Here is a 27,044-nt window from a genome sequence, read left to right as displayed (position 1 = left end):
CATGTGTCCTTAGAGTGAGGGGACACCGGGACTGTCTGTATTACAGAGTGAGGGGACACCGGGACTGTCTGTATTACATGTGTCCTGAGAGAGAGGGGACACCGGGACTGTCTGTATTACAGAGTGAGGGGACACCGGGACTGTCTGTATTATATGTGTCCTGAGAGAGAGGGGACACCGGGACTGTCTGTATTACATGTGTCCTGGGAATGAGGGGACACCAGGACTGTCTGTATTACGTGTGTCCTGAGAGTGAGGGGACACCGGGACTGTCTGTATTACATGTGTCCTGAGAGTGAGGGGACACCGGGACTGTCTGTATTACATGTGTCCTGAGAGTGAGGGGACACCGGGACTGTCTGTATTACATGTGTCCGGGGAATGAGGAGACACCGGGACTGTCTGTATTACATGTGTCCTGAGAGTGAGGGGACACCGGGACTGTCTGTATTACATGTGTCCTGAGAATGAGGAGACACCGAGACTTTCTGTATTACATGTGTCCTGAGAGTGAGGGGACACCGGGACTGTCTGTATTACATGTGTCCTGAGAGTGAGGGGACACCGGGGCTGTCTGTATTACATGTGTCCTGAGAGTGAGGGGACACCGGGACTGTCTGTATTACATGTGTCCTGAGAGAGAGGGGACACCGGGACTGTCTGTATTACAGAGTGAGGGGACACCGGGACTGTCTGTATTATATGTGTCCTGAGAGAGAGGGGACACCAGGACTGTCTGTATTACATGTGTCCTGGGAATGAGGGGACACCAGGACTGTCTGTATTACATGTGTCCTGAGAGTGAGGGGACACCGGGACTGTCTGTATTACATGTGTCCTGAGAATGAGGAGACACCGAGACTGTCTGTATTACATGTGTCCTGAGAGTGAGGGGACACCGGGACTGTCTGTATTACATGTGTCCTGAGAGAGAGGGGACACCGGGACTGTCTGTATTATATGTGTCCTGAGAGAGAGGGGACACCGGGACTGTCTATATTACATGTGCTTTGTGGGGATGGCTGGCTGGCTGCGCTTTGTGGGGATGGATGGCTGCGCTTTGTGGGGTTGGATGGCTGCGTTTTGTGGGGATGGCTGGCTGCGCTTTGTGGGGATGGCTGGCTGCGCTTTGTGGGGATGGCTGGCTGGCTGCGCTTTGTGGGGATGGATGGCTGCGCTTTGTGGGGATGGATGGCTGCGTTTTGTGGGGATGGCTGGCTGCGCTTTGTGGGGATGGCTGGCTGCTCTTTGTGGGGATGGATGGCTGCGCTTTGTGGGGATGGATGGCTGGCTGCGCTTTGTGGGGATGGCTGGCTGCGCTTTGTGGGGATGGCTGGCTGTGCTTTGTGGGGATGGCTGGCTGCGCTATGTGGGGATGGCTGGCTGCACTTTGTGGGGATGGCTGGCTGCGCTATGTGGGGATGGCTGGCTGCACTTTGTGGGGATGGCTGGCTGCGCTTTGTGGGGATGGCTGGCTGCGCTTTGTGGGGATTACTGGCTGGCTGCGCTTTGTGGGGATGGATGGCGGCGTTTTGTGGGGATGGCTGGCTGCGCTTTCTGGGGATGGATGGCTGGCTGCGCTGGATGGCTGGCTGCGCTTTCTGGGGATGGATGGCTGCGTTTTGTGGGGATGGCTGGCTGCACTTTCTGGGGATGGATGGCTGCGCTTTGTGGGGATGGATGGCTGCGCTTTGTGGGGATGGATGGCTGCGCTTTCTGGGGATGGATGGCTGGCTGCGCTTTGTGGGGATGGCTGGCTGCGCTTTGTGGGGATGGCTGGCTGCGCTTTGTGGGGATGGCTGGCTGTGCTTTGTGGGGATGGCTGGCTGCGCTTTGGGGGATGGCTGGCTGGCTGTGCTTTGTGGGGTTGGCTGGCTGGCTGCGCTTTGTGGGGATGGCTGGCTGCACTTTGTGGGGATGGCTGGCTGTGCTTTGTGGGGATGGCTGGCTGGCTGCGCTTTGTGGGAATGGCTGGCTGCTCTTTGTGGGGATGGCTGGCTGCGCATTGTAGGGATGGCTGGCTGCGCTTTGTGGGGATGGCTGGCTGGCTGTGCTTTGTGGGGATGGCTGGCTGGCTGCGCTTTGTGGGAATGGCTGGCTGCGCTTTGTGGGGATGGCTGGCTGCTCATTGTGGGGATGGCTGGCTGCGCTTTGTGGGGATGGCTGGCTGTGCTTTGTGGGGATGGCTGGCTGCGCTTTGTGGGAATGGCTGGCTGCGCTTTGTGGGGATGGCTGGCTGCGCATTGTGGGGATGGCTGGCTGCGCTTTGTGGGGATGGCTGGCTGGTATGCACAGCAGCCCTCCTCTAGCAGCCATTTTTGTTGCTGTCTGCTGTCCCTGCTGTCTCTACTTCCCGCTCCTGCTGCTGGCAGCTGTATGGGCTGAGAGCTCCGATTGCGGTAGGGTAGCCAGAGCAGAGCTGCTATCCGCCCGTCCAGGTCAGATGCCCCACAAACCACCGCCGGCCCTAGACTTGGAATGCCCCTAGCCTATTTGTCTATGCCTAGGGCCGGTTATGCATCAGCCCCATAATGTGCAGACCTTGTAGGTAGACAAATTCCATGTCTCTGAGACTAATCCTAGCTTATACACAATGTGAAGTATTACACCTGGAGATGTTGCTGTAGGGATGAGCATTATTATGTTTCTTGTCATCTCTTCCAATTATAACCTTCTGTTCTCACTCACCGGCGGAGGGAAGTTTAACTACCAAGGCAGCAAACGCTGGTTAGAGGAACATCTCGACCATTCCGGTAATGATACGAGGATCCAGTGACCGATCACTAACAGCTACAGCACCCTAACGAGGCAGGGGTCTATTTAATAAGCCTTGGGTGGAGATAAAGTACCAGCCAATCTGTCATTTTTCAAACACAGCCTGTGACATGGCAGCTAGGAGCTGATTGTCTGGTACTTTTTCTACATCCAAGGCTTAGTAAATAGTAAATACATCCCTAAGCCTTGGAGAGAAAGAAAGTGACCGGAGATACAGGACCAACCAATCAGCTCCTAATTGTCATTTTTCAAACACAGGGCCTGATTCAGACCCGCTCGCAAGCGGGTCAATGGCGAGGCACTGCGCATGCGTGGTGTGTGCGTGAGCCCCGGAGCGGAAATTCACTCGCTCCGGGGCTCGCTAAAAACAGGGCAGCTGTCAATGTTGATCGACAGCTCGTCCCATTTTGTAGGCGGGTGGGGGGGGGTGGCTGGACAAACGGAGGCGTTCCTGATGGAACGCCTACCGTTTGTGGGCGGCCCTACTGACCTAGAGCAGGAAGCTCACTGGGGCTTGCGGCAGACAAGACCCTACCACAAGGGTCTCGTCGCAAGCTTGATGGTCGCGACCATCGCAACCATCACCTGGCCGCTTGCAAAAGATGTGGGTGGTCACCCACAGCTTAGCGAGCGGCCAGGAGGCCAGATAAATAAATAAAAAAGCGGCCGCACTGATTCAGAGCGAACGCTCTTCTTTTGCGAGCGGCTCTGAATCAGGCCCAGAGGCCTCATTTATCAACGAGTTTTATCATTCACAAGGAGTGATAAAGTCATTGTGTATGGTAACGGTGCTCCAGCCAATCAGCTCCCAAGTGTCATTCATTTGAAAAACGACAGTTGGGAGCTGATTGGCTGGATCACCACCGTTTATCATACACAGCGAGTTTCATCACTCCTTCTGAATGATAAAACTCGCTAAATGAGCCCCTCTGTTTGACAAATGACAGTTAGGAGCCGATTGTTTGGTACTTTATCTCTCTCCAAGGCTTAATACATAGACCCCTTACACATACACAACAAGATAACGCTCTGCATAAAGTGACATTTACAGCTACATTCATCATCAGTCATAGAGGCACATGATATGAAACATACACGTCTGCAGTGTCCATGGGGTCTATTTTTTAAAAACGAATCTATCTGTCCTTAAAACGAATGGATGCGACTGTTTCCACATGTTAAAGGTAGAATTAAGAGTCATGTAAAATGATGGACACTTAAATAGCTGCGATCGCTGGTGCTCAGAGATATCTCCAGTTTCTAACAAGCTCGGAAACTCTCTCATTCCTCTCCGGTGAGCTGTACTAACTGCGATGGATTTATACACAACACATGGGTGACCAGATTATTATTATCCTTTATTTGTATGGTGCCACAAATGGTGAACTGGGACAGGTGACCCATATCGCTGCAGGCCGGTATCACTGGGACAGGTGACCCATATCACTGCAGGCCAGTATCACTGGGACAGGTGACCCATATCGCTGCAGGCCGGTATCACTGGGACAGGTGTCCCATATCGCTGCAGGCCGGTATCACTGGGACAAGTGACCCCTATCGCTGCAGGCCGGTATCACTGGGACAGGTGACCGATATCGCTGCAGGCTGGTATCACTGGGACAAGTGACCCCTATAGCTGCAGGCCGGTATCACTGGGATAAGTGACCCCTATAGCTGCAGGCCAGTATCACTGGGACAGGTGAACCCTATAGCTGCAGGCCGGTATCACTGGGAAAGGTGACCCATATCACTGCAGGCCAGTATCACTGGGACAGGTGTCCCATATCGCTGCAGGCCGGTATCACTGGGACAAGTGACCCCTATAGCTGCAGGCCGGTATCACTGGGACAGGTGACCCATATCGCTGCAGGCCGGTATCACTGGGACAGGTGACCGATATCGCTGCAGGCTGGTATCACTGGGACAGGTGACCGATATCGCTGCAGGCCTTTATCACTGGGACAAGTGACCCCTATAGCTGCAGGTCGGTATCACTGGGATAAGTGACCCCTATAGCTGCAGGCCGGTATCACTGGGACAGGTGACCGATATCGCTGCAGGCCGGTATCACTGGGACAGGTGACCCACATCGCTGCAGGCCGGTATCGCTGGGACAGGTGACCCCTATCGCTGCAGACCGGTATCACTGGGACAGGTGACCCCTATCGCTGCAGGCCGGTATCACTGGGACAGGTGACCCCTATCGCTGCAGGCGGGTATCACTGGGACAAGTGACCCATATCGCTGCAGGCCGGTATCACTGGGACAAGTGACCCATATCGCTGCAGACCGGTATCACTGGGACAGGTGACCCATATCGCTGCAGGCCGGTATCACTGGGACAGGTGACCCATATCGCTGCAGGCCGGTATCACTGGGACAGGTGACCCCTATCGCTGCAGGCCGGTATCACTGGGACAGGTGACCCCTATCGCTGCAGGCCGGCATCACTGGGACAGGTGACCCCTATCGCTGCAGGCGGGTATCACTGGGACAGGTGTCCGATATCGCTGCAGGCCGGTATCACTGGGACAGGTGTCCGATATCGCTGCAGGCCGGTATCACTGGGACAGGTGACCCATATCGCTGCAGGCCGGTATCACTGGGACAGGTGACCCATATCGCTGCAGGCCGGTATCACTGAGACAAGTGACCCATATCGCAGCAGGCCGGTATCACTGGGACAGGTGACCCATATCGCTGCAGGCTGGTATCACTGGGGCAGATGACCCATATCACTGCAGGCCAGTATCACTGGCACAGGTGACACATATCACTGCAAGCCGGTATCACTGAGACAGGTGACCCTTATCGCTGCAGGCCAGTATCACTGGGACAGGTGACCCATATCACTGCAGGCCGGTATCACTGGGACAAGTGACCCATATTGCTGCAGGCCGGTACCACTGGGACAGGTGACCCATATTGTGACAGGTGCACCTCTGTTCTCCTGTCTCCCATTGCCCACCAGTGTGCCTCTATTTCTGTCTAACATCCCCATCATTGTGCCTCTTTTCCCTATCTCATCCCCCACCAGTATCCCTCTATTCCCCCCGTCTCCCATCCCTCGATGACTCTGATCCTGTGTGTTCACCCAGTTGTCGGGTGCAGGATCACTGAAAGGTGATTTACTACCTACGTGTTGCCCCAAATGAATTCTCATTACTTGCTTTTACCAGCCATAATGTCACCCCCAGTAACTCCACCACCCTGCGTTTGGGAGCATCATTTTGTTGTAGTTATTTTTTGATGTACAGTTAATCCACGTGTGCGCTGTACATACCTTGTAGTGCTATATAAATAAAAGATACTAACAATAATTTAAATTCTTTGTCAACAGACTTCGTATAATCACTGTATACATTGCCGGCTGGTAATAATTTCCCATCACTGCATACATTGCCGGATGGTAATAATTTCCCATCACTGCATACATTGCTGGCTGGTAATAATTTCCCATCACTGCATACATTGCCGGCTGGTAATAACTTCCCATCACTGCATACATTGCCGGCTGGTAATAATTTCCCATCACTGCATACATTGCCGGCTGGTAATAACTTCCCATCACTGCATACTTTGCCAGCTGGTAATAATTTCCCATCACTGCATACATTGCGGCTGGTAATAATTTCCCATCACTGCATACTTTGCCGGCTGGTAATAATTTCCCATCACTGCATACATTGCCGGCTGGTAATAATTTCCCATCACTGCATACATTGCTGGCTGGTAATAATTTCCCATCACTGTATACATTGCCGGCTGGTAATAATTTCCCATCACTGCATACATTGCCGGCTGGTAATAATTTCCCATCACTGCATACATTGCCGGCTGGTAATAAATTCCCATCACTGCATACATTGCCAGCTGGTAATAATTTCCCATCACTGTATACATTGCCGGCTGGTAATAATTTCCCATAACTGCATACATTGCGGCTGGTAATAATTTCCCGTCACTGCATACATGCCGGCTGGTAATAATTTCCCATCACTGTATACATTGCCGGCTGGTAATAATTTCCCATCACTGCATACATTGCCGGCTGGTAATAATTTCCCATCACTGCATACATTGCCGGCTGGTAATAACTTCCCATCACTGCATACATTGCCGGCTGGTAATAACTTCCCATCACTGCATACATTGCCGGCTGGAATAACTTCCCATCACTGCATACATTGCCGGCTGGTAATAACTTCCCATCACTGCATACATTGCCGGCTGGTAATAATTTCCCATCACTGTATACATTGCCGGCTGGTAATAATTTCCCATCACTGTATACATTGCCGGCTGGTAATAATTTCCCATCACTGCATACATTGCGGCTGGTAATAATTTCCCATCATTGCATACATTGCCGGCTGGTAATAATTTCCCATCACTGTATACATTGCCGGATGGTAATAATTTCCCATCACTGCATACATTGTGGGCTGGTAATAATTTCCCATCACTGCATTCTTTGCCGGCTGGTAATAATTTCCCATCACTGCATACATTGCCGGCTGGTAATAATTTCCCATCACTGCATATATTGCCGGCTGGTAATAATTTCCCATCACTGCATACATTGCGGCTGGTAATAATTTCCCATCATTGCATACATTGCCGGCTGGTAATAATTTCCCATCACTGTATACATTGCCGGATGGTAATAATTTCCCATCACTGCATACATTGTGGGCTGGTAATAATTTCCCATCACTGCATACATTGCCGGCTGGTAATAACTTCCCATCACTGCATACATTGTCGGCTGGTAATAATTTCCCATCACTGCATACATTGCCGGCTGGTAATAACTTCCCATCACTGCATACATTGCCGGCTGGTAATAATTTCCCATCACTGTATACATTGCCGGCTGGTAATAATTTCCCATCACTGCATACATTGCCGGCTGGTAATAATTTCCCATCACTGCATACATTGCCGGCTGGTAATAAATTCCCATCACTGCATACATTGCCGGCTGGTAATAATTTCCCATCACTGTATACATTGCCGGCTGGTAATAATTTCCCATAACTGCATACATTGCGGCTGGTAATAATTTCCCATCACTGCATACATTGCGGCTGGTAATAATTTCCCGTCACTGCATACATGCCGGCTGGTAATAATTTCCCATCACTGTATACATTGCCGGCTGGTAATAATTTCCCATCACTGTATACATTGCCGGCTGGTAATAATTTCCCATCACTGCATACATTGCCGGCTGGTAATAATTTCCCATCACTGCATACATTGCCGGCTGGTAATAACTTCCCATCACTGCATACATTGCCAGCTGGAATAACTTCCCATCACTGCATATATTGCCGGCTGGTAATAATTTCCCATCACTGCATACATTGCGGCTGGTAATAATTTCCCATCATTGCATACATTGCCGGCTGGTAATAATTTCCCATCACTGTATACATTGCCGGATGGTAATAATTTCCCATCACTGCATACATTGTGGGCTGGTAATAATTTCCCATCACTGCATACATTGCCGGATGGTAATAATTTCCCATCACTGCATACATTGCCGGCTGGTAATAATTTTCCATCACTGCATACATTGCCGGCTGGTAATAATTTCCCATCACTGCATACATTGCTGGCTGGTAATAATTTCCCATCACTGCATACATTGCCGGCTGGTAATAATTTCCTATCACTGCATACATTGCGGCTGGTAATAATTTCCCATCATTGCATATATTGCCGGCTGGTAATAATTTCCCATCACTGTATACATTGCCGGATGGTAATAATTTCACATCACTGCATACATTGTGGGCTGGTAATAATTTCCCATCACTGCATACATTGCCGGCTGGTAATAACTTCCCATCACTGCATACATTGTCGGCTGGTAATAATTTCCCATCACTGCATACATTGCCGGATGGTAATAATTTCCCATCACTGCATACATTGCCGGCTGGTAATAACTTCCCATCACTGCATACATTGCCGGCTGGTAATAATTTCCCATCACTGTCCTTGCAGAGACCAGTGTTCTTCATGAGAACGTGGACTTCATCCTGTGTCTGGACACTCTAGCCAATGGGGACGCTCTTCACCTTCACGTCTCACGGCCACCACTGGAAGGGACCACGCAGTGGGAATTCATGCGGCAGCTCCAGGCGGTATGTCATCACTAGAGAATGGCCAATATTTCCATGTGTGCAGAAGTTTGACTTGTACATACTGTATGTGTGATAATGTATATTACCAGAATCTGATGTATCTCACCAGAAGGGTCGTAGGCACCAACCATTAGAACTATACAGTAGTGTATTTAAGTATAATAGGAAAATACTGTATTAACTTCATGGTAAAATATTTGCAACAAAGTAAAACATTTCAGCTTATATATATATATAAAACTCTATGGGGCATATTCAATTGTGTGCGAGAATAGCAAAAAACCCGCACCTGTGAGGTTTTTCCTGCAGGTGCAGGATTTTTGCTATTCTATTAGGTGCGTGGTTTTTTTAATAACACGCGCCGGGAGGTATTTTTTTTGTGCGCCTCCTGAGCAAGCCTGATTTTTCCTAAAATCGATGATTTAAGGAAAAATCCCCGGGACTTGCTCTGACACCCCGCAGCACCCCCCCCTGAGGACTAATTAAGCAATTGGAAGTATCCAATTAGCTTAATTAGTCCTTAATTACTCACCTTCCTCAGCGCTGTCTTCTGCATCTTCTTCGTCATCCAGCGTCGGGAGCCGGCTCTTCTGCAGCAGGGTGAGTATGTCAGTGTGTATGAGTGACTGTGTGTGTGTGTGTGTGCTGTATGTAAGTGTGTATCAGTGTGTGTGCTGTATGTAAGTGTGTATCAGTGTGTGTGCTGTATGTAAGTGTGTATCAGTGTGTGTGCTGTATGTAAGTGTGTATCAGTGTGTGTGTATCAGTGTGTGTGCTGTATGTAAGTGTGTATCAGTGTGTGTGTATCAGTGTGTGTGCTGTATGTAAGTGTGTATCAGTGTGTGTGCTGTATGTAAGTGTGTATCAGTGTGTGTGCTGTATGTAAGTGTGTATCAGTGTGTGTGCTGTATGTAAGTGTGTATCAGTGTGTGTGTATCAGTGTGTGTGCTGTATGTAAGTGTGTATCAGTGTGTGTGCTGTATGTAAGTGTGTATCAGTGTGTGTGTATCAGTGTGTGTGCTGTATGTAAGTGTGTATCAGTGTGTGTGTATCAGTGTGTGTGCTGTATGTAAGTGTGTATCAGTGTGTGTGCTGTATGTAAGTGTGTATCAGTGTGTGTGCTGTATGTAAGTGTGTATCAGTGTGTGTGCTGTATGTAAGTGTGTATCAGTGTGTGTGTATCAGTGTGTGTGCTGTATGTAAGTGTGTATCAGTGTGTGTGTATCAGTGTGTGTGCTGTATGTAAGTGTGTATCAGTGTGTGTGCTGTATGTAAGTGTGTATCAGTGTGTGTGCTGTATGTAAGTGTGTATCAGTGTGTGTGCTGTATGTAAGTGTGTATCAGTGTGTGTGTATCAGTGTGTGTGCTGTATGTAAGTGTGTATCAGTGTGTGTGCTGTATGTAAGTGTGTATCAGTGTGTGTGTATCAGTGTGTGTGCTGTATGTAAGTGTGTATCAGTGTGTGTGCTGTATGTAAGTGTGTATCAGTGTGTGTGTATCAGTGTGTGTGCTGTATGTAAGTGTGTATCAGTGTGTGTGCTGTATGTAAGTGTGTATCAGTGTGTGTGCTGTATGTGTGTATGAGTGAGTGACTGTGTGTGTGTGTGACCCCCGGTGCGGTGTGTGTGTATGAGTGAGTGTGTGTGTGAGACCCCCGGTGCGGTGTGTGTGGCGCCCCCGGAATGGGCACTGGGATAACTACATCTCCCAGCAGTCCTTACTCCTCCCATCAGCCCCCAGGACTCCCAGCAGCCCCCTCTCCAGTAAGAAGAGAGAGGAGAAGCCACTGGGAGCCGCGGAGACCCCCTGCCAGGTAGGTGTATATATATTTTTATATATATTTTACACGGCACGGGGTTTTCAGCTCTATTTGTTAAATTGAATACCGTGGGTAGCGGGAGCGCGCATACCCACGGTATTCCAGAATTGGGCGCGAGGTTTTTAACTTGCTTAATCTCGCGCCCAATTGTATATGCCCCTTAGTATTATGTCAAAAATTCACCGTGCAGATCGGCCAACAGAGGCAAAACCTCACTGGAAGCAAAGTCATTGTCTACATATCAATGGGTGGTAATATGCGTTTGCTGTGTCCTAGGTCACAGAGTCGCCCCCTTTCCGTGGTGTTACGTTCTCTCTTGTTCACAAGAAGATTAATTTGGGAGAAAACCTTTTGGCCTGGGAACATGAGCAGTTTGGCCTCCGCCGTCTCCCGGCCTTCACAGTGTCACACCTGGACAGTCACCGGCTGAAGAAGACCATCCTAGACACCAGGTAACCTGCCCATAGCAGGAGGGCGACGAGGGTCCTTGTGTTATACACTGGGAGGGGGGACTGCTTGTGGCTTACACAGATGTGTCACAGACGTGCAATAAGCTTTATATTCCTTATATACTCCGGTGACTGTGGTGGGGAGAGGATTATAGACACTATTATCTGCTGCATTTACACTGTGGTCTATGGGGCCGCGTCATTTACCACTTTATACTACTGCGAGGGGCCGCTCCACCCATTGTTTGTACGTTCACATCCATAAATTTCATCAGTATTACCGTGTTTCCTCGATATTAAGACACTATCTTATTTTATTTTATGTTTTTTAAAAACCCCATAGGGCTTATTTTCGGGGTAGGGCTTATAGAAATCAACATTTTTTTAATATCTCCCCCTCCCTGTTGAATGCGCCCCATTTCCCCACTCACCTTTACCTTCCTCCACGGTCCACAGCTCTTGATCCGTTGCTCCTCCGACGTCGACCTCGCCCTTCAGAGTCGCGCCGTGACGTCATGACGTCACGTGCGCTGACTCCAAACAAGCTTTATTGAAAGCTTCTTTTAGAGTCTGACTACCGGATCTCACTGTAAGCTGGTGGAGGAGCGGGCCGGGCAGCCTCCTGCAGCTGTAGCATTTAGTAAGGGACCGGGTCGGCGGGCGGTAGCAGCGGCGGCCGGGCCTCCTTTCCCCCCTGGCGGCATCCATTTCATGCGGGGGGCGGAGCTGGGGGCATTTTAGTGTAGGACCGGACAAAATGGGGATTTAGGTAGGGCTTATTTTGGACCGGGTTTCAAAAGTAGGGGTAGGGCTTAATTTCGGGGTAGGTCTTATTATCGGGGAAACACGGTACTATCAGCACCTCTACCAGCCCCATGCTGGGTGCACGATATCCGCACACTCGCCGTCCACTTCATAACCAAAATGGCCATTTCACACAAAGCAAGATCCAGCAAAGATCCGTCTGACTTAGAATAGGACAAATATGCGAAAACGCGTATAAACGCTTCTGCGTACCCTATATGCTACAACTCGCTATTTCCAATGCAAGAAAAGAACACAGGGATTACAGACTTTCAGGCTGATTCTGGGGCTGTCATCTTCTGTGCGATTGTCAGTTTACACAGCGAGACATGTAACGTAAGAATGTAAGCTCTTGTGATCAGGGCTCTCGCACGTTGTCTTACAGTAAGTACGCATTCTGCATGCTGGGATTATGGGCCCATTTCTCCTTGGAGAGACACAGGAGTGAAGTTACACCTTTTTGCGTCTCTACGTGCGTATTTGAGTTGAAGGATATTGGACGGTTCTCTCTTTAGGGGAAGATGTATTACAGCCTTGGAGAGTGATAAAGTGGAAAAAGATAAAGTACCTTCTAATCAGCTACTGTCATTTTTCAACCAGCCTGTAGCATGACAGTTAGGAGCTGATTGGTTGGTACTTTCTCCGTCTACTTTAACTCTCTCCAAGGCTTAGTGCATCTAACGTGAAATGGGCATTTTTGTGCTGCAACGTTGCGGTCACATGCAGGAGATCTGTCATGCGGGAGGGCTGTGGGTGTGTAGCTAGAGCACCGTGTGCTTCTGAGTCCTGCGTACGGGAACAGACGCCTGTCTCTGACCGTCCTTGTGCACACAGCATGGGGCTAGCGCATGTGCCGATACTAATAATAACGACTGCGGCGGCTGTAGAGGGAAAGCAGTGGGCGGAGCAGCTTCTCGCTTGTATCTGCACAGATCCTGGCAATCTCAACATTGTGCTTTTGAAATTATTTAGGTTATGTCATGAATCTCAGAGAATATTCACAATGAAATCATACCCGGGTAAGGGGGCATGGCCACACCCCCTTCAAGGAAAAACAAAACAAAAAACAAGTTTTGCAGCGGCGTGAAGCGGTGCTGCGTGCTGGTGAGGGGGCGCTCTGAACCCCCTCAGCCCGGCGCATAACCAGTTGGGGTCGCGATCAGCTTGATCGCTCTCCCCACAGGCATAGAAGACTGATGTGGCTGCTTCATTGCAGCCGCGAGCAGTCTCCCAGTGCAGCCCAGCACACAGCAGCGTGTGCTGGGCTGCTGCGATGTAAGAGGGGGGGGAGCGGTGCCGGACCCGGGCCCCTCATGCAAGCTCGGGCCTGGGCAATTTGTACCCGCTCCCCCCCGCTCTCAGCACCCCTGGATATATGCTTGGTTGGTTGCAGCCTTGAGAGCTGGTATGCACTTGGCTAGTTGCAGCCTGAATAGCTGGTATGCACTTGGCTAGTTGCAGTCTTGAGGACTGGTATGCACTTGGCTAGTTGCAGCCTGAATAGCTTGTATGGGGGGCAGGGAGGGCAGCTGCTTACGTTCCATTGTTATATTGTATAATATATTGGAGTTGATCAGACATATATAGAACTCATTGGCTCCATCTTCATCTACTATATAGAACCCATTGAATCCATCTTCAGTTACTATATAGAACCCATTGGATCCATCTACTACATAGAACCCATTGGATCCATCTTCATCTACTATATATAACCTATTGGATCCATCTTCATCTACTATATTAAAACCATTGGATCCATCTCCATTTACTATATAGAACTCATGGGATCCATCTCCATTTACTATATAGAACTCATTGGATCCATCTCCATTTACTACATAGAACTCATTGGATCCATCTCCATTTACTATATAGAACTCATGGCAACCATCTCCATTTACTATATAGAACTCATGGCATCCATCTCCATTTACTATATAGAACTCATGGGATCCATCTCCATTTACTATATAGAACTCATGGGATCCATCTCCATTTACTATATAGAACTCATGGGATCCATCTCCATTTATTATATAGAACTCATGGGATCCATCTCCATTTACTATATAGAACTCATGGGATCCATCTCCATTTATTATATAGAACTCATGGGATCCATCTCCATTTATTAAATAGAACTCATGGGATCCATCTCCATTTATTATATAGAACTCATTGGATTCATCTCCATTTATTATATAGAACTCATGGCATCCATCTCCGTTTACTATATAGAACTCATGGGATCCATCTCCATTTATTATATAGAACTCATGGGATCCATCTCCATTTATTATATAGAACTCATTGGATTCATCTCCATTTATTATATAGAACTCATGGGATCCATCTCCATTTATTATATAGAACTCATGGGATCCATCTCCATTTACTATATAGAACTCATTGGATTCATCTCCATTTATTATATAGAACTCATGGGATCCATCTCCATTTATTATATAGAACTCATGGGATCCATCTCCATTTACTATATAGAACTCATTGGATCCATCTCCATTTATTATATAGAACTCATGGGATCCATCTCCATTTACTATATAGAACTCATGGGATCCATCTCCATTACCTATATAGAACTCATGGGATCCATCTCCATTTACTATATAGAACTCATGGGATCCATCTCCATTTACTATATAGAACTCATGGGATCCATCTCCATTTACTATATAGAACTCATGGGATCCAACTCCATTTACTATATAGAACTCATGGCATCCATCTCCATTTACTATATAGAACTCATGGGATCCATTTCCATTTACTATAGAGAACTCATTGGATCCATCTCCATTTACTATATAGAACTCATTGGATCCATCTCCGTTTACTATATAGAACTCATGGGATCCATCTCCATTTATTATATAGAACTCATTGGATCCATCTCCGTTTACTATATAGAGCTCATTGGATCCATCTCCATTTACTATATAGAACTCATGGGATCCATCTCCATTTACTATATAGAATTCATGGGATCCATTTCCATTTACTATATAGAACTCATGGGATCCATCTCCATTTATTATATAGAACTCATTGGATCCATCTCCATTTACTATTTAGAACTCATGGGATCCATCTCCATTTATTATATAGAAATCATTGGATCCATCTCCATTTACTATATAGAATTCATGGGATTCATCTCCATTTACTATATAGAACTCATTGGATCCATCTTAATCTACTATATAGAACCCATTGGATCCATCCTCATCTATTGGTCATACCCAAGGGAGAGACATTGATGTGGAAAGTCGGTCAGTGTTTTGTTACAAAGGTTGTGCATATAAAATGGGGACAGTTGGGAGGGAAGAAAACACCGGGGGCTCATTTATCATTAACTATTTGCAGCATATTCCCTGTAAAACACCCGTTTTCGGTGATATCCGCAAATATTTCATTTACCTGTAATGTATTATGGAAGGATCTCGGCGTATATTCCCAATATCTGCTGCTGTCCCTCCACTTCCGACAGCATCACATCCCCTATAGAAACCTCTGGGGGCTGCAGCTGCTGTCAGATTTACCAAGCTCCATAATGTGAAAAGATGGCACTGTGTCGCTGTAGCCTATGGGCTAGATACCGCGTACCCTCCCCCGGCATTGGCTGCTGCGCATGCATGGTCTGTAGAATGCGCATGTGCAGGATCCCCGACACAGGAGTGAGGAGAACGTGGACGCAGTCACTTCAGTCCAAGCACATCACAGGGATGGGCCCCTTTCAGAGCCCCTCTCCCTCCAGGTGCTCTGTGATCCTGTACATTTGGCCGATAAGATTGAATACTGCCATGCGATCATGGGTGCTTATATCGTGCCAAGTTCACATTATGTATGTGATCATTGTATATCATTATGGGACACATTTATCAGTCAGCAGCAGATGGTGCCAGGTTTTCTACCTACTTCCAAAGCAGTAGAACATAGAGCAAGGGGGACACATTCCGAGCTATTCCCCTCTCTGTGACTTTCATCCTTGTGTAGCCCTGGTATCTAGAGGAGCAAACGCATAAGTATAGTGACCTTAGGTTTCTCCATTACTGCGTTTAATCTGTGGCGTGCTGGACATCAGTCTGTGAGGTGTGGAGGCCACATAACAAGCATGATTAGGTCCCGACTAAGTACCTATAGAAAGCTAACCAGGCCAGGCCCACCTGATAGACCGTGTTAATAGTTACCAGGACTCCAGTATAGACGACCAGAACAAGTACTAAATGACACAATGTCTGATCTTCCCATTGTCCCAGCCCATTTTCCTCATCACTCAGGTCCCAGACATAACCCAGCTAGTGTGAGTGGCAGCTCCTGCACACTGGCAAGAGGCCCAGACAGCCTGTTGCATATGGTGAGACCAGGTTCTGTCACATCACTCTATATAAGAGAGGAATAAGGCTGAATGAGTCTCTGGCACCAATTAGTTATGAAAAATAGGAAAGTTATGGTGCATGGAAGTACAGGGGTGCCATGCACGACAATGTAGACTGGCACAATTCAGGGATGTTAGGGCACAAAGGTGGCATCACCTTAGCTAATCAGACCCTTACCACACATTTCTCCAAGGAGCTGGGCTATGCTGGTCCATGCACTGTGTGTAAAATACAGCTCCAATCCTTGAGAGGTTTCCGTCCTGCAATAATACAAGATGTAGCAGAATCGTCCCCTCCATACTATACAGTATACAGGTGTTCTGTGTCCACCACATCCAGATACGTCCTCTGCGTTGTGTCGCCTGAGATTGGCTGAGTTTCTTTATCTGATATTAGTAGAAGAGCCATTCATCAATCTGCGGACAACAAAGGTCACCCAGCTACAAGAGTCCCTGCCGGACCCCTTCATAGCAACTTAGTCAGCCCCTGCCCAGGTTTATGCATTCTGTGCTCATGATGATGCCACACATGGCTGTTAGACGCTGATTATCCCATATTAGAGCCTGGAGATGTTGTCTATCTCCTGACTTTCCCTCACACCCATTAGAACATCTGACTGCTGCCGACCGGCATGGGAAACATTCCAGCAGATTTCTTGTCTACATTTAGCTGCAGTTGAACCCTCTGTAAGGTGAACATTGAGGGAGGGGAGGGGGTGGTATTTGGTAATATTTATTATAACCATGATAGATTTGTTTAGCGCCAGTACAAAACAGTAATAGAATGAGACTGGGTAATAGCAGACAGACAGAGGTACATTGGGTATGGTCGGAGCAGATCTGAGTGAGGTTTGGGTGGATTGGGCATGGTTGGGGCAGATATGAGTGAGGTTTGGGTGGATTGGGCAAGATTGGGGCAGATATGAGTGAGGTTTGGGTGGATTGGGCATGGTTGGGGCAGATATGAGTGAGGTTTGGGTGGATTGGGCATGGTTGGGGCAGATATGAGTGATGTATGGGTGAATTGCGCATGGTTGGGGCAGCTATGAGTGATCTAGAGATGACCAGTGTAATCTGCTTGGTTGCTATTGGTTACTGTACATCATTGCTGTTGCACCATCATATTAAATAAGCCCCATTACATGCAGAGAACCATGTAGTAATTAATGTTCCACGGTGCAGTCCGCAAGTTACCCACTGCTGCGTTATATACTGCATCACACGGAGCCTGGGCCTCGGGAACATGAGCTCAGTCTATAATGACAGCAGGGCAAACTAATGGTCTAGATTCAGCTGAGTATGTTAAACAAGGATATACTGAAAACAGTCGCTGCTGGCAGATCCCGAGGAAGCAGATGCAGCAGAGAAAGCAACGATGTAACTGAGCTAACGATTTTCTTCTGTGTTACAGATCTCAGGTAGATATAACGCGGCTGAGAAGGAACACGGAGATCCTGTGTGAAGCTCTGGCCAGGTTCTTATACAAGGACACTATGGAGGTAAGATGACCTCTCTGGTCCAACTCTACAAGCAGCAGCTCCATAACCAACTCAGCTGCTGGAGGAGGCTACTAGGGGACAAACAAGGCCCCAGGTCCAGCAGTAACATAAAGTCGTTGCTATACATTCACTAATCTCCTAATATAAGTCGGGGATTTATAAATAAAGGTTAATAATAGTAATATTACTAATGGCCGAGATAAGGACATCTGCATCTACTGTCCTGCCAGGGACATCTGCCCCTATTTCGGGTAATTAGAAATGAATACAAGTTTCTGGCCTGAACTTTCTATCTAGAGATTCGCAGCTCTGGAAATCACAATTATTTATACAATTTCACATTTCTCTCATTAAAAAGCCGCTTTGTGCTGTAAGTGGCCGCAGAGTAATGAACAGACCCGACGTTAAGGGAGATTATAAAGAGTCTTCTGTCATTATCTCGGTCACCGTCTTCTGAAGTAGGAAATGAGTCTATTAAAGTACTATGAGGCTGGAAATGGTGAGGATGAGACATCCTGGTCCCATTATATGGAGATGGTCACCTCTGGCCTCAGTGATGGCATAATAAGGACACTATGGCCTCGGGCAGATGCGGGTGCAGCGCTCAGTGGGTTTGGTCGCACTAAGATAAGACCTAAGTGATTCTTCTGTAGACATTCTGCATAAATCAGTATAAAGGGGTCATTCTGTGTTACGGACGGAGCTTGCGGTATTTGCACTGCGTCTGCTGCATAGTGAAACGCACGGATCTACAGGACATTCAGAGTCGTGCGCATTTCAGTCTCATCTCCACTTGTAGCCTAACTGGGTGGTAGGTGGGCGTTCACACATGGGCCGAAATTTAGAGAGGGCGTGTTAACGCAATTGGCAGGTAGGCAGAGTTGCGCGCACATCCACATGTAGATCTGTTGGAAGCATGCGTGGCTATTTATGTAAGAATATGGACGCGGGTGTATAGACACAACGAAGCAGGTGGTTGAAGACCCGCAAAAAGGTCCATGCCCACACTGCGAGGGAAATTGCGCCCGACTTGACACCAAGAATCAGCGATTTTGATTATTTTGTTTTGTGGGATTTATAAAGAATCTGTGTGGATGATTACAGTTGATATTTATTCTATTATTTAGACTCAATGTGCAGAAGGAGCGATACATAGATGCATTAATTCATTTCTGTTATCTGAACCGTTGCTGATTGGGCTTTTTCTCAGAGTGTGCAGGATTGTATCATGGGATGGACTTCACAGTAAATGTAGCAGCAGGCAGTGAGCAATTTGTAAATGAATAAATGCAACAATGCAATCATTCCATGGAAAAATATCACTGCAATTTACCCTCAAATATTATGTATAATAGGTATTTTGTATGGAACCATCTAAATGTTGTGCATTAATTGGATAATGCCATGTTTTGGACTAATGAACTAAGGCTGCATATAACAATACATCTGTAATTAGGGATGAAAATAATAAAATGTGCAAAGTAGTGGGATAGTGAGTATATTTGAGGTAGAAAGTGTTTTATGTACATTAGATCTATGCTGTATGTTTTCCTGGCTGTTATCACCTTGAAAAATCCAGCACAAAATCTTAAACTCCCATGAGCCTATGTGCAGCAGTTTGTGAAGATGATAACTGTGTTCTGCTATATCCAACATTAATATAAGATTTGCAGGATTACATTGGCTGACACTATGGTGCAGTTATCCCTGTCTAACGCTGCCCCCTAGTGTTCATTTTCCAGTATGCATGACACTGTCGGCTGCGCTTTCGTTTCAGAAAATGCCTGAGAACCTACAACTATTTCAAGGAGAACTGGTATGTAGTGCATTAACATTTGTCATATGGAGGCGTATTAATGGGTACAATACATACAGCATACACTAGAATATAGGTTTTATACATTGGTGAACAATATAGTGAACAATATTTGCAGGATTTTCCCCAAAACACAACTATTTTCGGGAGGTACGCAGCAAATATTAAGGATCCCCAGGATTTAAGAAGGAAGGATCAAAGCAGATATCTGCCTCAGTCCCTCCATTTACGACTGCAAAGCAGTCCACATAGTTTCTATGGAAGCTGCAGTCAGGAGGCTGATGAATCCCACTGTATAGCAAAGCATTCTGTAGTTTGGTGTTAGCCTATGTGCTACTACCACTATGCAAATGTAACCAATGAGACCTCCCAGATGATGCATAAGCCAATCAATGGCCGCACAAGCACATTAGCCGTGGAGCACCCAAACCAGGAAAAGGTCTGATCCCATCTCTTCACCAGGACGGTTCCTACAAGAGATTCTTACTCATTTGTGTGTAGATATAAATTTTTAGGTTGTGAATTTGTGTAAATATTTTTGATCACACCTGCATTAAAAAATGCGACCTCTGATAAACAGGGTCCCCAGCCTACAGATAACATGGAAACTACAGTGTCTGGGCCCCTTTATAAATATATGTAGAAAATACAGATTGTGCTGTAGTATGATGTACCAGATTATGCACGGTAGTTATTACACCACAGTCCTGGGAATGCAGCATAATCTATACTAATATTATAAGAACGTGGCACACAGTGACATTGGTGTGAGTGGTGGGTGAAGGCGCTGCTGGTTACGTTGGTCACTCCAGCGACAGAGCCCCCATGTAAAGCAATACAACTAGAGCACCTCAAATGAAAAAAACATTGGCCCTCATTCAGAGCCGCACGCTCTGCATGAGGGCCGGGCTCCTTTTTCATGGAGCGTCCTCCTGGACGCTCGTATAGCTGTGGGTCACCACCCACAGGCTATACGAGCGTGCATTTTGATGGCCGCGATGGTCGAGACCATCGCGACCATCGAAATTGCGAGCCGGAGCCTGCGGTTGAGGTTTTCAACCGCAAGCTCCGGAGTGATTTTGGCTCTATCAGAGCCAAAATCACTCCCACTGACATCACTAGTGATGTCAGTGGGCCGGCTTCTGACGGGAGGCGTTCCCGTGGGAACGCCCCCGTCAGGGAGGCACGCCCCCGGCACGCCCACCAAAGGGGGCGTGCTGTCAATCAACATTGACAGCACGCCCCCTTTGATCGGACACAACGAGCGAAGGAAAGTCCTTCGCTCGTCGTGTCTGGCGCATGCGCACGACGGAGCTCCCTCCGTCGTGCGCATGCTCAGTGCAGACCATCGACCCACTTGCGAGCGTACAGCCGCTCGCGAGTGGGTCTGAATCAGGCCCATTGTCAGAAGCGATTTCAACGTGGGCGAAGCCGCGGGCAACAGCCAGTGTAACATACGTATAATAATGAAGCTTATGATGGTGACCCTGTTAATGCACGCTACGTATGATAGGGGACCTCCATACACACCAACCAGTGTATTACACTCAGTGAGAGCTACATTAGGTCTAGTAAAGGCAACATACTGTACATGCCACTGCAAAAAGGAAGTGACCTCTGTGAGGATTTAAATTGTTGGTTACTTTTTACAACTACATTCTTAGGGGTTCTTAGGGGTTTATTTATCAAGCAGTGAAAAACTTAGTAAAGTGGACCAGTGGCCAATCATCAATCAGCTTTGAAGTAACATTTATTAAGTACAGTCTATAAAATAATAGGTAGGAGCTGATTGGTTGCCATGGGCAACCTCTCCACTGGTCCACTTCCCTAAGTTTTTCACTACTTGATAAATAAACCTGTTAGTTTGCAATATGCTATTTTCACAAAAGAAAACATTAGATCTGTAACCCAACTGCTAATGTTGAGGGCGAATCTTGGTGTAATATCTATAGTAACAAACCCAACCCCACGTTCATCCATGTTCCTACTCTGCCAGGCAACTGACCCTCTAATACAGGAACAATGTATAATGCCATTGCATGGTCTGGACCCTGACATTAGGGAAAGGGGTGGGGCCTCCAGGCAGTGGGGTCCACCAATGATCTCCCCCCTACTCCTGTGGGCCAGTCTGCCCCTGACTTCAGCTCATCGGTGACATCAATGAAGCTTTTTTTTACTCATTTTTAGTTATTGCTCAGCCAAAAAGCAGAGGCATTTTAGGAGAGGAGGGGGCTGGTGTGAAGTGTCTGAGACCCTCCCCATCCACTTGCACTAACGCATGAGGAGCGTGACCCAAATCTACTGTGCATGCGCAGATCTCTGGGAAAACGCCAACATCGCCATTTTCCCAGAGATTTCATCTGATTCGGCAACACCCCAGAAGAACGTTTATTGAATGGGTGTAGGGTGTCCACATCTAGCTCCCATTACACGGTAGGTACACCACTGTCAAAAAGCCCCGTCTCTAATGAACATGGATGTCAGATTGCAAAGTGTGGTCAATGCAAAGTGGATATTATATTTATAAAGCATTTTCCATTTGTGGTTACTATTATATTTAAATATAATTTTTTTTTTATATATACTAAGTCTGGGCTTTCAGGTACACCGAGCGTGCATGGGCTGGCATACAGAAGTCAACGTGCCATGTATGAACAAATGCCGTCATATTTCTATAAATGGAAACACTTTACTGTATATGAAGTTATGAACGTGACTTCCTTACACAGCGCTTCATTCCCCATCGCTGAGCGCCATTAGAAGCGTTTTATCATTGACCTATCCTCGCTCAAGTACATGTTACAGAGTCACCAGATCTCATTTCATCATGTGCGCTGCAGTTCAGAAGGACCTTGTTGCACTATAATCACCAGCATGATACATTTACTTGGTTATAACTCCCATAGACAAATATATAAAACTGGGGACTGTCTGCACAGACAAATACAGAATGTATATAAATTCACATACATAATTACAGCTGGAATAATTATGTATAGGAGACAAAGGGGAGAGGGGCTTGCTCATATAAGCTTACAATCTATATGGTATATTGGTGGACAAGACAGGGAGGAGAGGGCACTTATGAAGGCTGGAAGGTTGGATGAAAGACTAACGGGGCAAGAGAGGGCATTTCAGGTGATGGGAGCAGCCCGGGATAAACCCTAAATGTGAGCGTGGGAAGTGGTAATCAGGGAGGAAGTGAGGCAGCAATCACTAGCAGCGTGAAGAGGGCGGATGGGAGTGTGTGAGGGGATAAGGGAGGCTGGAGGTGCAGGGAGGAGAGGTGAGGAAATGAGGCTGGAGATGTAGAGAGGAGCAATGAGGGAATGAGGCTGGAGGTGCATGGAGAAGAGGTGAGGGAATGAGGCTGGAGGTGCAGGGAGGAGAGGTGAGGGAATGAGGCTGGGGGTGCAGAGAGGAGAGGTGAGGAAATGAGGCTGGAGGTGCATGGAGAAGAATTGAGGGAATGAGGCTGGTGCATGAAGAAGAGTTGAGGGAATGAGGCTGGTGCATGAAGAAGAGTTGAGGGAATGAGGCTGGTGCATGAAGAAGAGGTGAGGGAATGAGGCTGGAGATGTAGAGAGGGGGGGGGGGTGAGGGAATGAGGCTGGAGGTGCATGGAGAAGAGGTGAGGCTGGAGATGCAGAGAGGAGCAGTGACTGAATGAGGCTGGAGGTGTATGGGGAAGAGGTGATGGAATGAGGCTGGAGGTGCATGGAGAAGAGGTGACAGAATGAGGCTGAGGTGTATGGAGAAGAGGTGATGGAATGAGGCTGGAGGTGTATGGAGAAGAGGTGAGGGAATGAGGCCGGAGATGCAGAGAGGAGTGGTGAGGGAATGAGGCTGGAGGTGCATGGAGAAGAGGTGAGCGAATGAGGCTGGAGTGCATGGAGAAGAGGTGAGGGAATGAGGCTGGAGGTGCATGGAGAAGAGGTGAGGGAATGAGGCTGGAGGTGTAGAGAGGACGGGTGAGGGAATGAGGCTGGAGGTGTAGACAGGACGGGTGAGGGAATGAGGCTGGAGATGCAGAGAGGAGTGGTGAGGGAATGAGGCTGGAGGTGCATGGAGAAGAGGTGAGGGAATGAGGCTGGAGGTGCATGGAGAAGAGGTGACGGAATGAGGCTGGAGATGCAGAGAGGAGCAGTGACTGAATGAGGCTGGAGGTGTATGGGGAAGAGGTGATGGAAGGAGGCTGAGGTGTATGGAGAAGAGGTGATGGAATGAGGCTGGAGGAGTATGGAGAAGAGGTGAGGGAATGAGGCTGGAGGTGCATGCAGAAGAGGTGACAGAATGAGGCTGGAGGTGTATGGAGAAGAGGTGACGGAATGAGGCTGGTGGTGCATGGAGAAGAGGTGACGGAATGAGGCTGGAGGTGTAGAGAGGACGCGTGAGGGAATGAGGCTGGAGATGCAGAGAGGAGTGGTGAGGGAATGAGGCTGGAGGTGCATGGAGGAGAGGTGAGGGAATGAGGCTGGAGGTGCAGGGAGGAGAGGTGAGGAAATGAGGCTGGAGGTGCATGGAGAAGAGTTGAGGGAATGAGGCTGGTGCATGAAGAAGAGTTGAAGGAATGAGGCTGGTGCATGAAGAAGAGGGGAGGGAATGAGGCTGGAGATGTAGAGGGGGGGGGTGAGGGAATGAGGCTGGAGGTGCATGGAGAAGAGGTGAGGCTGGAGATGCAGAGAGGAGCAGTGACTGAATGAGGCTGGAGGTGTATGGAGAAGAGGTGATGGAATGAGGCTGGAGGTGTATGGAGAAGAGGTGAGGGAATGAGGCTGGAGGTGCATGGAGAAGAGGTGACGGAATGAGGCTGGAGGTGTAGAGAGGATGGGTGAGGGAATGAGGCTGGAGATGCAGAGAGGAGTGGTGAGGGAATGAGGCTGGAGGTACATGGAGAAGAGGTGACGGAATGAGGCTGGAGGTGTAGAGAGGACGGGTGAGGGAATGAGGCTGGAGATGTAGAGAGGAGTGGTGAGGGAATGAGGCTGGAGGTGTAGAGAGGAGTGGTGAGGGAATGAGGCTGGAGATGTAGAGAGGAGTGGTGAGGGAATGAGGCTGGAGGTGTAGAGAGGAGGGGTGAGGGAATGAGGCTGGAGGTGTAGAGAGGAGGGGTGAGGGAATGAGGCTGGAGGTGTAGAGAGGATGGGTGAGGGAATGAGGCTGGAGGTGCATGGAGAAGAGGTGACGGAATGAGGCTGGAGATGTAGAGAGGAGTGGTGAGGGAATGAGGCTGGAGGTGTAGAGAGGAGTGGTGAGGGAATGAGGCTGGAGGTGTAGAGAGGAGGGGTGAGGGTGTGTAGGTGAGAGAAGGAAGTAGGACTACAGTATAATTGGAGGATATAGGGGAAAAGATCATGCAATTCTTGTATTGTGAAATGTGTTATACAATTGCATGATTTTTCTTTTTTGCTTGTAGTGAAGTCATGGACTTTCTTCTATTTCATATACTTTTTGCCATGGATTTGCTTTGTTAACCCCTGACTATTTGTTATTGCAGGACGTGCAGGAGGAGCGGCTGTCGGCCATTATGGACTGGCTGGTTTCCCACCCCCGTGCTGCCCAGCTAATGGAGAGGAACCACCCAATTCTGTCCACTTTGGAGCATCTCTGCAGGAGGCACCTGAAGGACGTTAAGCTCCATGTGTTCAAGCTAGACGACAGGTACGAATCTGCCCCTATTCCCCATCTGACATCGCAAATCCTCATGCAACGCAGTGCGATACATAATGCAGTGAGCGACATAAACACACAGATCTCAGTCAGAGAACTTCCACAGATAAACTACGTTTCCCAGTACGAGCACACGCGTGTTCTGTCGTGTTGCCCTTTGCTTGAGCTGTGTTCAGGTGAATGTAGATCAAACAGAACCCAAAACGATGCCCCTATGTGGATCCCTATAAGGGCCGATCACGTGCTGCTCAGGGAAATCATGGCTAATAATACACAGTGATACATGTTACTATAAAATCTGTCCTACGTTTCGGCTCAGTGGCACATGCAGGGGGGGCTTCCTGAGTACCCAGAAACCCAACTCAGACCCGCTCGCAAGATGCGATCACTTGCTGGCAAAAAGGGGCCGGATATTTAAATTAAGCGCTTGCACTGCGTCGCGTAAGTATGCTCACTGTGTGTTAGCGAGCTACGGCAAAGTGCGCTCGCAAGTGTCTGAAGATGCCACCTTGCCACTCGCAACACACGTCATCTCTGGGAGATGTATGATTAATCGGGACCTTCATGAGCCATCGGAGCAGCTCACAGCCCTTGCGGTTGCCTTTCCCTGCCGCAAGCACTGCGATCAGCGCTGGCTGAAATACATGCAGGTGACGTGTACAATGACGCTACTTTGCTAATTATGCACGCCCTTTAAACTGCGTTTTGGTGAGCAGACACGCCTGCATTCACAATACCACTCCCCCGTTCACAAGCACCTTCCCCATCTTGTGAAGTATAATTAGGCCACAGTTCATAGCAGAGGAGTTTAAGACATTCATGAAGAGAAACGTATACTGTACGTCACGTCACTTCTGCGCCATATTCACCCGCATCAAACAGACGAGCTGAACGCTTTGTGCTGACACACAAGCAATCATAGTGTGCTATGGCCAAGGGTCCAGGTACATGCACTCTACATGTGGGGAGGGGGTTGCCCATGTGGGATCTAGGATAAGGGTGGGTGGGGAAGAGATAAAATAAAACTATATGACACTGAAGGGGGGAGAAGGGGGTAAAAGAATAATAAAAAAGATTAAACTGGTCACAGGGTAGGAGGAGGGGGGCTGAAAATTTTGAATTTTTACAAGAGGTGGGGTTATAAAACAGGGATTTTTTTTCTTTTACTATTAAGGGGGGAGTGGGGAATTTATTACCTAAGCTATGCCCCCCCCCTCCCCTCCCATTGCCAATGGGGGGTGGGAAGTTATTTTATAATGGGGTCTATGGACACTGAGGGAAGGGGGGAATGCAAAACACCCCCTAGGTATATATTTTTAAAATTACATTTAAATATATATATTATTAAAAATACTTTTAATTCACAAACTAGCATCACGCAATACGTGCCGTATCTGTATACTCCTTACACTCTCATTACATTTTGTTTTTGTTATTGATTCGTTTTATCTTGGTGGATGGAGATGAGACAAAGGACCTGATTCAGACCCGCTCGCTGTGAGCAATTTTCGCCCATCTGCGCATGAGTATAATTCGCAGTGCGCGTGTGCAAGCCATTCGTTACGATCTGATTTTGGTAGCTCATAAGCCACTATCAGGTCACTGCTTGGAGTGACAGATGGTGCCGTTTGGGCTTTTGGTTCATGGATTGA

At 47.9% G+C, this 27,044-nt stretch overlaps 1 protein-coding gene across 1 annotated transcript in view; it reads left to right on the top strand.

Annotated features, from left to right (window-relative positions):
* Positions 1-27,044, top strand: part of LOC148477368 (BOS complex subunit NCLN-like) — a 110,983-nt gene that overhangs the window by 13,273 nt on the left and 70,666 nt on the right. The window contains exons 8-13 of the mRNA XM_088456850.1: positions 2,666-2,753; positions 8,794-8,933; positions 11,029-11,204; positions 17,819-17,906; positions 19,684-19,722; positions 25,220-25,383. Coding sequence (XP_088312976.1) covers positions 2,666-2,753; positions 8,794-8,933; positions 11,029-11,204; positions 17,819-17,906; positions 19,684-19,722; positions 25,220-25,383 — 695 coding nt within the window. The remainder of the gene's footprint in view (positions 1-2,665; positions 2,754-8,793; positions 8,934-11,028; positions 11,205-17,818; positions 17,907-19,683; positions 19,723-25,219; positions 25,384-27,044) is intronic.

The sequence above is a fragment of the Taudactylus pleione genome, unplaced genomic scaffold (assembly GCF_031769625.1).
Source record: "Taudactylus pleione unplaced genomic scaffold, aTauple2 ptg000722l, whole genome shotgun sequence".
NCBI classification, from domain to species: Eukaryota; Metazoa; Chordata; class Amphibia; order Anura; family Myobatrachidae; genus Taudactylus; species Taudactylus pleione.
The sequence above is the reverse complement of the archived record's forward strand: the minus strand, read 5'-3'. Positions and strand labels throughout refer to the sequence as shown.